We start from the raw sequence: 11,911 nt of genomic DNA, 5'->3' as shown, positions 1-11,911 counted from the left end.
TACGAGCACCTAAGGTTTAGTACAAAATTCCTATTTAAAATTGCTGAAAGTAGTTTGCCCAATACGACATGAGCGAAGTGAATAAAGAAAATTATTTCATTTACTTAGCTGAATAGTCAGAGTCAATTTCTGCGTCATAACAGAACAGATACTAAATCGAAAATCTGTTCTGCTTTTATTTTTTTTTTAGAATTATACGGTTCTGTCTTCGATCCTGAAAAAAAAACACTGCTTATATCTCTTTTATCTCTACAGCAACATTTTTATTTTTTTCATCACTTGTCATTGTTTTTTTTGCAATAACTTTTAGTATATATATATATATATATATATATATATATATATATATATATACCTGACAAAGGCCACCAGGAAAATGTAATAATATCTGTTAAAATAAATTAAGTGTACAGCGCTCAAAGTTCTCTGGCTTTTAATTCCAGGTAAGTCGCTAGTAGGAACGGTATTTTTATGGATGCGTGTCTACGTGTTAATATGTATATATTATAAATTTAAGTGCACTTGACGGCTTTTCTCGACTTTTTTCATAGTAGAGTTTATATCTCTACATACATAGCCTCTCATTCCTTCACTTCGTACATTTCCTGGAAATCAAGGTTATTCACCTTGACGCTATTTGCATATAACTCATCTTTCTATACTATTATATTAGTCTGCTCCTTTCAATTTGAAGTTTTATGTCTCTGTCACAGAGAACATTGATAAGGCCACGAAGTCCCGTCACATATTTCCGACATGGAACTTGTCCGAATCGATCTGCTCGTACCGTATTCAGTCATGTCTGATTACCCGTCGTCTCTTAAGCTTCAACGACAACAAATTCTTGTTTGTCACTTTGTAGAGCCTTCTACAACTCGTTTCACTAGTACAACCCATACGCAGTCCTTTGTTCCTTACGGAGGACGCAATACGAATCAGGTAATGTTGGAGGTCAACCATTTAAAGGCATGAGGAATTTATATATTGACATGACCTTAGGAACTGTGTGTCGTTCTACACAGTCCTAACAGGTGGCAACGACATCGAAATGAGAAATGAAACGTACTATTTAACAGAACATGGTGAACAAATTTTCAATGCAGGAAGCGCTTTCATTTCGTGAATTGGTTCCTGTGTCCGGAAAAAATTGTTTTTTGAATTCAATGGGTGAACTTTGTTCCTGCAGTTGATTAGCGAGGCTGGATATCTCGGAACGCGGAGTCTGTCCAGCCAAACAACTTTTTGAAATCCACTCTTATTATAAGCGCAACCTGAACCAATTTGTTTCATAATTTTCACTAATGTAGTATCACACTCAATAGTACCGCCCTCTTTTATGCAATAGTGTGCAATAACTAGATGATTTCTCTTATATAGGTAATGAGTTACAGTACCACTGATAACAGTAGTAGTAGGAAGCCACTGCGACGCATATCAAAGCAGTTTCATCATTCTTTCCAACGTTCTCCATGGTTTTCTTTATTTTTGATGTGTCTTTACCCCACCAAAATAAGTCCTTAGCAAGATAACCCAGGTGCCCTGTTCAAGATATTCAAGCGTAATGATGTGTTGGTTCGAGGTTTACTGCACGACGACAAATTGCTTGCCGAATGAGCCGTTCTGTAAACCCATATAGCACAAGAACTGATACACATATTCTTCTCACCTCGAATCTCAATTCGCGAGTTGATTTTTTTTAACTCAATTTGCATAGAAAGTATCGCAGATCATATGTTTTCCATGTTTCGAATAGCCAACCTCAATTTTATTTTTTTCTACTAATTTTTTTATGCTGGAAGTTTGATTTTCAAAATTGTGCTCGTAATTTGTTGGTTTCACTTGCACTTAGGCTGGTTGCACACTGCTGTGACATTCCACGCATTAATGATACTAATTAATAGTGGACTGACGTTACCCTGGCATAGATACATACAGTCTATGCCGTCGTTCACTAAGTAGCAGCATTTTTTTTTATCATTAGAATGGCGACTCTGCCAAACACACTAGCACACAAACGTCCATCACAGCGCTATACCATGCAATTCTGCCGTATCGTTGAAAACGGCGAAGAGTTTTCTGTAAAGATTTGCAAATCTCCTCCGACAATATTTGGATAGATGTTTCAAATTCATTTGCCGGACATTGTCTCACGTCCACTGGTGTTAACGCCACATGTCATTTAACATGGTTTTATCTCGACATTAATTATGCGGCGTGTCATTTCGTAATTAGCTCATTCTGACCTTTCTTTTTTAATTTTAACACGACTTTAGAAACCTGCTCTACGCCGCCGCTAGTCTAGATGTCTTGCAACTCTCCCTGCTTTTACGCAGCATTGCTAGCCTTAAATGATATTGCACTCAGTGAACTAAATAAATTGGAGACAAACAATCCTTTCTGCGTTTGAGTGCCATCTCATCAACGCGATTAGTTCCACAAAATGTATGATTCTTGGTCGTAACTACATCAGTAAGGCAGGACAACACAAGCCATAAATTAGCTACTAGAAAACGCTTATGCAATCTCTTTTATACAAAATTTGTTTAGTAATTAACCAAAAAGACAACAAAAATATCAATATAGCTTAGAATACAGAAACATCATAGTTTCCGTAGATTTTCCATGAACACGCGGCGCATTGCGGTCATGCGCTGCCTTATTCATAATGTTTACAGTCGATTATTATCACCACTGCAAAACACATTATTAAGTAGTAATAATTACAGCAAGCGTAAATCCTAATTTAGACCTTTGTAAAAAATTCAATAGCCATTATAACAGTAATAATGATATTAGGTCATAATAATAACAAGATTGACAGCTGGCACGGTAAAAAGGGTAAACACATTATAGTACATATCTTTCCATCATTAAACTCTATTGTATTTGCGATTTAGCACCGAAGAGACTAAATTTCTCCCTTTTACTCTCATTTTTTTGGTTTTTACTTCGATACATAATGAATAGTGCTAGCACATAAGTTCTCTTCGACCGCATCACTTTAAATTGTTCCCTATAAATTTTCTTTGACCGCATCACTTTAGACTGTTCCGTAGAACCCCGTAATTTGCAGGAATCCCTTTAATTTGATTTTCCAGCAGATCGTTAAACCTTTTTGACATACTTCACACTTACTCATGTATAGTTCTTACTCTTTCATTACTTTTTCGTAACAGACTTTCGTTACTTTGCAATAATAATAATCTTCGAAGCAGCAGTAATAGAAATAATAATGTCTAGTAGTAGATACAGTTCATTTTGTGGTTCGGTTTGAACTTAGATTTTATAGAATTTTATACAATATCTTATTTCACAAATTACTGTTACTGATATAGATGATTCTGATACGTATATACATCACATAGTATTACTGCCGTCATTAATATTATCATTTACATCAGCCTGCGTTCCGGTCACGTCTATTATCATTAGGACGATAATTATAGTAACAATGTTTTGTCTTCTATTAGCCGTAGATATGCCGAACTCTAATACAGTACTGGTAGCAGAAGCAGCGGTAGCTTCGGTAGTCTGTCAGTGCTCGCGATTTGGCCGGACAAGTACTGAGTGTTCTCTGATGTGTTGTTTAACCAGCCCACGGCTGTGCACTAGCGGCTGAAACGTTGGGTACGTTACCCGCCCCCATTATCGACTATATTTCGCCTGCTGGAAATCTTAGAAGCTGCAACGCCTACAAAAAAGGCCGTTTGGCTTAGCTCAGACCTTTATGGAATTTACTGCGTAGCCAACGATGCAGTGTACCCTTTGGCCGACCCACACGTGCCAGCTCAATACGGTGTCCTACCAGTAATACTGATCAAATCCCTTGTACTGAAATATAAAAGAGATGATTCGTATAGAATAGTGTTAGTTGCGACATAAATAGAAGATAGGTATTTGTATGCATTGGCGATAGAAATATTACAGAGACACAAATTCACATGTGGCATAGGATGAAATTAAGACAAACAAATGCGGAAAATTTTCAATGATCAGGTCGTTTTAAACGAACTTTCACAGTGATATAGGCACATGTATATGTACATATAAGGACAAGCATTACATGCATTCACTATAAGTTATACATGGCTGCCTGATGCAATGCAAATTCAATTTTGAATGTAAAATTCGAAATATATTTATCTAAGTTCGATACGGTTAATACAATTATAAGACTGTATTATGAAAACTTCGATATTACATCGATCTATATTTCGGTATCGCCAGCGAGCGTATCTTCGATATTGACATCTCCTGAGTGAGCTACTTCAAAGCCTTTGTCAGCAGCGTTAGAATATCAAATTTTTCTAAACGCCTTAATATTCTAGGTTAGTTTGTCTTCGAACAGCTTGAACTATCCCAAGATCCTAATTAGGGCCATCCTCTGGTCTCTTAATGCGATGATGATCTCTATGATTTAACACATTGTATACGCACTGACATAATGAGTACGTGTAAATCATGAACTATTTATAAATTTTTACCATTTATACTAAGCATCCAAATTCGAGGGAAGTTAGCATTTTTAAAAAAGTCCGTTTCGATAAAGTAACGCTGCTGCTAGATGTGGCCGTACCAGCATTTGGATCCAAATTTAGCTTCCTTAAGTTAGAGAGCAATTAGTTAAAATTGGTCAATGCTACGTATTTTAGTTAAGCGCTGTTTCACAGTCTGGGCAGTGCCAAACGGGTAGACGTGCAACGTGTTGAAAGCATTTACCTACTCGACAGTATCATTATCCTTTTAGTCGCCATAGTTATCATCAGCAGTAGCATGCAACAAGAATGAATGCAGTTACAATTGAATCGCGACATATTACTTACGTTTCTGGAATGCTTAGAGAGAAAGTAGCAGAGTTTGAGTAACGTTTCGCTTGCAATACACCTTTTTTGCGTTTTCAGTATCCTATTTGCCTGCTGTATCATTTTCTTTTGCCTGCCTTTCTGGAGTGCGTTATTTGCCCGTTTTATTTTGTTTTTCTCGGAATATTTGTCTGCTTTAGCGGCCTCCGTCCGAAGCAGTCGTCGGCCGGATGACACGGAGGAATGTTTCTCATTCCAGGAGACTTGTTAATAGCTTGTTAATTGTTACCTTAATAACATTCATAGTTCTGCTGAAGACTCGTGTTTTTCTGCTCTCTGGGAGTTGACACAATTTGTCTGCAGCTAGTCGAACATATATATGCATATATACCGTATAGGACAAAAGTTTCTGGACAGTTTGAAAAGTCAAAAAAATTCTATTTGACATCTGTTAGCAATAGCGAATTAATAATATAAGGCCGGATTTAACCATAGCACACATTTGCAACGAGCGCACCCTTTTCAAACTACCCAGAGACTTTGGCCAGTATATATAAATATATATTACTGTTTGAATTTAGCACTAGTTGTTATTACAGGTGTCGCTGATTTCAAGTGAGTTAATTGTGATTGGTGGAAAATTATGTTGTGCTTATTGCAATGTTTTTGTTATTTGATTCTTCATGGAGCTCATTACGTCGTCTGCTACGCAAGTAATATGACCGGTATGGCGCTGTGTAGATGAACATAGAACATATGATTATGTAATAAATTAGAAGCACGGATGGAAGAGAAAATACAACTATCAGTTTAGTTAAAACGAGCTCGAGGCTGCTGTGAGCGATGAGGATGCATGTAATTCAATTAGCGGTATTCAGGGGCATGGTAACGTACAGCTTGTGTGGCAAGAGCCATAAAAACGTTTCCTCTTCGCACATTTGATGCTGTATTCATGTACAGGGTGATCAACAACTGCCCTGCAGTTTATTTTAATCGTAGGTTTAGTTAACTATCGAAATTGTTTTTATTTGGCACCCATTAAAATATTCTTCGCTAGCTTCCAGTTTACTGCTGAAGCAATCGAGTAATTCTGGTCAAGCCTAAATTTGAACACGTTCAAATGAGCCAGAAGAGCAACATGCAGCCAAGTACATACATACACCTCTAACTACCCGCCCTTAGGAACGCAGAGTAATTCATTTTTGAGGTCTTGAAATCCCGACTTCAACTCTTTTTTATTGCACCCCATACATAATGCTAATGTTATGTTTCTGGTATTAATGACACAGGTTGCATACAGCGGTGCATTTAATAACGAAGTAATGACAGGGGTGGCCCTCCCCGCAGTGTTCGCTAATAGTAAATTATACTCAATTTTGAGTATAGTTGACTATTCATTGTTAGCGCACAAACAATTACAATCTTCAGCATGCGCCATGTTGCTATGGTTACGCTGTGTATGCGTGATTCACTCAAAGATGAACTGTACATTACCCGGTTTGTAATTTTCCCAGCAAACAGAGTGTCGGCGAAAAATGACGAGGAAATACTTAGATGTTAGAAGGACGGCAAAAAACTACGAAAAGAAGATAAGTAGTAGAATAGCCAAATGGTAGGTTTCTACCGCCTCGAGGTGAAGTCGAGAAGCTACTAGATTCAGAAAAAGCAAAAGTCGGAGGCCACTTCAAATTGAGTTCAATGAAGTGACAAGTTTTACAAACACAATTTGTCGTTGTGTTTATGATACAGTACCCCCCAATACTGTTGACTGCTTCTACCTCAGGATATTAATACCATAGTTATAGCGGAGTACTGCCTAGAACCTGAAGACGATGGCTTCAAATAGAGAAAAGCTGGTAAACTTTTCAGAAAAAATTATACAATTCTATCAATCGGCGACACAAGATGTTGAACAAGCGTTCGAACGCCCATTAAGCGCTTAGGCCGCTGCAATCAAAGCCATGAAGACTTCGCGTAGAGTCTTCCACGATGCGTGCGTACAAGCACCCATACGCAAACGCATCACACATAGATAGAGACAGACATACAGACACGATTTTGACTTAAGCGCGCACCAGTCACGTATTTGGTTGATTTTTATCACCTTGAAAAAAACGGCGTCAGAGTTGGTAACAGAGACATTTTCTTTTTTTCACAGAGCAGTAACGGGTTGACGGCTTGAAGCGTCCTGCATGCCGGGCGCGACGCAGCACCCGGATAGGTGACGCTACAAGTGCAAATTCGATGACGACTGTAAGGACGGAACTACTTTAATATTCTCGGTCTCAGTACGAGGGGAGCCAGCGACTCCGTCAATATGATCAACAACAGCAACCAATTCGACGGTGTGGCTGTCCCGCTTCTTCCCGATAACAGCGGTTCGGAAAGGCAAAGCCGTATCGACCTGCAGAAATAAGCCATGCTGCTCAAGAACCTTTTTCCACCGACTAAAAGTTATAGGAAAGTGCGCGTTGGCGTGGACGCGCGACGGCAGACCGAGATTGGTCGCATTCGCATTTTATTGGTAACGTTTTTTTAAGGTAAATTTTAATGTATTCAAGGCAGATGAAGTATCGGGTCAGATTATGCATTGTGATGGTACCGCGTATCATGACAAAAACAGCCCCAGATAAAGAGTAAATGAGGTAATAGCGTAGAACAAGAAACGTTTATTATAATGCAGGACGACGATTTGGGTTGAATGTATGTTTGTGACGTACAGTAGAGAAAGTTAGAAGTATCCGCGGAAATAATAGTGTTATTTTTCGCGTTTTTTGCATCGCGAACAGTAGCGGATAGATTTCATAAATGCGATTAGTCAGAGGGTATTATCGTCGGTGGCACATCAATGTAGAGCGGCAAATGTACAGGGACGAAAAGATTGAGTGTCAAACGAGAGACAAAAAGTAAATTTGAAACGAAAGAAAGATAAGAGAAGATGTGTATATTTTCATTGTAGTTATAGTAATGGCGACAATTGAGATTATCAATGTGATTTTAAATTGTAGTAGTTAAATCGTTTGTGGTAGTCATTATCGAAGTTGTTGTAAGTGCAGCACACGGCAAAGACGCGGACAGAGAATGTGCGGGCAGAGCACCGGGAATCACAAAAAAAAACAACAAATATATACTGGTCTTAGTCTGTTAGCTCAAACTAGGTTACAGATTTGTACTGTCGATATTGTTGGTTGTTAAACGCGTTTTTCTTCTTATCTCTTATAGAAGATCGCGTGTTCTTTTATAAGATGTCTTAAAAAAAGAGTCAGCCTGTTGTTTTTATCTACTTCTACAGATACAATAATGAATAGTGTCTCGCTGCACAAAGCTCGTGCGGTCGTTGAAAAAAAGAGTTTAAAGAACATTTCCACAGAATGCACAACAGTGTATAAATGTTACCAATTGAATGGTGTTTTGGTTGACATCTATGTTGCATTTCCAGATTTAATTTTCTATAAGCATGTTACCACATTGTATTTATTTCGGGAAACTTATTGTGAAATATATGCTTTATTCGTATGTTTACGGTATTCTGTCAAACGTTGCGATGCCACTCTAGGGCATGACTCAGATGAATAAAAAACATCGCATAATACCACTCCGACGTTAGTTAGTCTATTAAGTTTTCTTACGTAATTTTGTACTGTGTTCTTGTTGTGTGCTGATTTCGAGAGAATGATCCCACCTTGCGCAGCGAATACGAGATTCGATTATCTTAGACTAATAGACTGTCATCGAGCACTCAGAGGGGTGATACAAACACAAGCGGTTTTTTAATCCGACAATGAATTCGAAATATACCGTATAATGCAAAAGAAGCTAGGTAAAGCTAAAGAAAAGAACTATTTATATCTCTAAAGCGGTTGAATTGATCAGTCCCGTAAGCGCTTGTAATTTTGTACATCACTGCGAACTGGCTAATCAGAAGCAGTGCATCTTCCAAAATCCATTGCAAATTAATATTGGTGCCATTAGAAGCGTTGATTTGATCGAGGTCTGCACAAACCAATCCGACGCATGAATTACAACAAGTAGTTGCTCCAACAGTGTAATTTAGTTACGTCATTTAATGACTGTGCTTTTACTTCATCCTGTTTGATCCTGCGTCAGTCATAGCATTACTATAAGACAAATAGGTCTATGTGAAGGATGAACTAGGCTTACAATGAAAAGTGTCTACAGAATCCCTCTTAACGTAATGCCATCTCATTCAAGCAGACTAAATGGTAGCAAAAGATGCCAAATTAAGCACTAGGACAAATGGAGACTGTGAAATTCGTCGTCCGGGAACAATGCTTATCAACCTTTAAAGCCGGTGTGCATGGTGAGTAGGGTGCTGGGATCATTTTAGGATACTATTGTGTATGTTATTTCATTGTAAGTTGCTATAAACTACTACAAAAAGTATTCGTTTAGCGCAGCTATAGCTAATTTTGAACTCTTTGAAGCAGCAATATTTTGCTAAATATTTAGTTATTCATTGAAAGGGTCTCATATGAAATTCAAGGTTAACATTTATTGCTAAAAGTATCATATATTACAGTTATGCGTATAACAAAGTTAAACACAAAGCGGATGATTGTGATGTGCGATTAAAGAAAAATAAAGTGAGGAATCGAAGGGTTTTGAATGCAAACAGGGATAGACATTCGAAACTGCTGTCATCGCCAGCGAAACCGATCCTTTTTATCACCTTTTAGGCATTTAACGCTTTATGGGGGCTTTATATCTAGAATGAGATGTTACCCAATAAAGGATACGGTCCAGTCACTAAGGAATACCTGGACTCATTGATTTGATGACGCTAAATCGTTAACAAAATATATGTAGTTTGTAAAAGAGAAAAATAATCTCGTAATTAGCCTTAAAAGTAAGACTTCAAGGCTTATAGCTATGAAATTAATTATTTTTTGTTCAACTAAAGTCACACTCGACCAACAAATGACTTACTCAGCGTCACCGTGTTCGTAATCTAGCTTAAGCTGAGGATTAACGATTATTTTGGTACACCCAAGCAACCAGTTGTAGCAACCTAGACAAAACTACCTAATATTAAACAGTCAAAAAAAAATTCACGCTTCCGCTTTCTTGATACACGTACCAAGAACGTGTTAGTAGATGAACTTACACTATGTTGTCTGTTATGCTTCAGGCTGGCCTTTAGCTATGTACTCACTTCTTTCCGAATCGTTGATGTATGAAAAGAAATGCGACGCCAAGCACGAGGCAAATGCTCCCCACCGTTATGTACGCGATACCCAAAAATGGGTTCTTCCCTCCAAGCCAGGAAGTGTTCGACAGAATTATTCTTTTTCTGCCCTTAAAGTTCGATACTGGATAGTTGTACTCGATAACTGCCCGGTATTTGCCCCTGCGAAGGTATTTACAACAAAAGCAAAAATGGTTTTCTGATGTTGAAGCAGTTCGTAGTTGGCGATAGCAGTGATTTACTTTTCTACCTAAAGAGACGAGGTCAAAGGATATATCCAGAAAATGGGGTTTTCTGTTCTGATGTTTTCGGGGATGGCGGGGCGTTACCGTGATGACTCACCACTGTGTACAACACAGTATTGTGTAAAATACTGTATGTTGTAAAAAATGATAAACCAATCGGAAGAAACTGTGGGTTTTGCACAAACTCACACAAGAACTAAGTTACTCGAAAACGAGCCCAACGGATGCCAAACACTGACTTCCATGAGTCATTCAGTTTTTATATAAAAGAAAAAACATTGTTTACATTAGGTTAAATATAACGTAAACGAATCGCGTTAGTTAAATCAATCGACAGCAAACCGAACGTGGGGCGAAACCTGCAATCCAAAATGGTTACGTCTGATAATGCACCATTTTTCACTATGATCACCATCAGCTAGCTTAAAAAATGTTTCTAGTAAAGGCTTCTCTATCTTACTTTGGCAGTTTGTCCTTCCAGTCGCTATGGCTATGATCGATGCGAGCGTAAAGCTTGCGGAACGTTGGCAGAGCTGCTGTTCGCATCCATACTATGAGGTCTTCATTTGCAAAACCGCCCATCTCAGCAACGGTTTTATTCCAAGATGGCGGCCGAGCAGTACCATCGTAAGATGAAGCGTTGCGGAATTTCACGTTACGATCGGTCCACCATGAAATTTCATCTCGTACAATCTCAACAGGCCTAAGAACATGAGGACGATATAAAGAAAGAGATCATTGTCAAAATACAAAAAAAAGTTATATGGACTATTATTTATAAGAAAAATAAAGTTTTAAATTTATTGTTAGCGCGAGTCGCCGTGTGGCGCTTGCAATCATGTGGTTAACACTTAGTTCAGGACACACAAGCTGTATAGATATTTATTCCAAGACTTATTAAAAAACGACTTTGACCTAGAGGATTATATATGGCACTATATTCAAAGAATCTTGTGTATCTATTACTATTATTATTTGTATAGATTTCTTTTCGCTAAATATTCGCACTTACTTCCATCTATCTTTGTTCTGATCATAGAACTCCAATTTGATCGTATCATTAAACAGGCTGTTGGCGATTGCGCCGCACGGCGCAATTGGTTCACCTTTGGTATTCTTGTCAAACGGGGAGCAGTCATTGGATACGTATTTGGGATTACCCAATAGCTGTTTATCACTACGTGACTTAACATACCGCCTGTGATTCTGGTAAAAATTGCTCAGGCCGTAATAGATAAACACGTATGCCGGAAAATCTGTGTCGAGATCGATCGGTTCATAACACGTGCACTCGTATGGTCCTGTTCATAAAGCAGTAAAACGGCACCAAAAATTAGCAACGGCTAATTACTGTTAAGAATCTCTTGTTGAGCATTGTTATAGAGCATAATATCTATTTAACTATTATACATATAGATTAGCAAAGCGAAGAGTGTGTGTATCTGCCTGCCTGTCTGCCCGATTCAAACCACCCGCATAAAGTGGGTACTTTGCCCTACTTTTCTAGGTTGGTAGAAAATCATGCTAGGCTACACAGGAGATTTTAGCGATTAACTGAGCGCTTTTTACAAGCGATAGCTTGTTTTTCCCATAAGCCGTTTTTGTGATCAGTTCAGCAATGGTTGAGAATTTTGAAAGTGTTTCTATTGAAAATTGTT

At 38.2% G+C, this 11,911-nt stretch overlaps 1 protein-coding gene across 3 annotated transcripts in view; it reads right to left on the bottom strand.

Annotated features, from left to right (window-relative positions):
- Nucleotides 1-232: 232 nt before the first annotated feature.
- The window catches only part of Cdc50 (cell cycle control protein 50A), a 50,046-nt gene continuing 38,367 nt past the window's right edge, over nt 233-11,911 (bottom strand). For 2 of the 3 annotated variants that reach the window (XM_086968054.1, XM_086968055.1), the window contains 5 exons: nt 11,266-11,554; nt 10,714-10,956; nt 9,976-10,170; nt 6,907-7,249; nt 233-3,831 (listed from right to left, as the gene is read on the bottom strand). In XM_086968054.1, coding sequence (XP_086824180.1) covers nt 7,030-7,249; nt 9,976-10,170; nt 10,714-10,956; nt 11,266-11,554 — 947 coding nt within the window. In that variant the 3' untranslated portion in view covers nt 233-3,831; nt 6,907-7,029. The remainder of the gene's footprint in view (nt 3,832-6,906; nt 7,250-9,975; nt 10,171-10,713; nt 10,957-11,265; nt 11,555-11,911) is intronic. The other variant, XM_022832234.2, reaches the window with a different exon arrangement.

This window comes from Varroa jacobsoni, unplaced genomic scaffold (genome assembly GCF_002532875.2).
Source record: "Varroa jacobsoni isolate VJ856 unplaced genomic scaffold, vjacob_1.0 scaffold_378, whole genome shotgun sequence".
In the NCBI taxonomy this organism is placed as follows: Eukaryota; Metazoa; Arthropoda; class Arachnida; order Mesostigmata; family Varroidae; genus Varroa; species Varroa jacobsoni.
The sequence above is the reverse complement of the archived record's forward strand: the minus strand, read 5'-3'. Positions and strand labels throughout refer to the sequence as shown.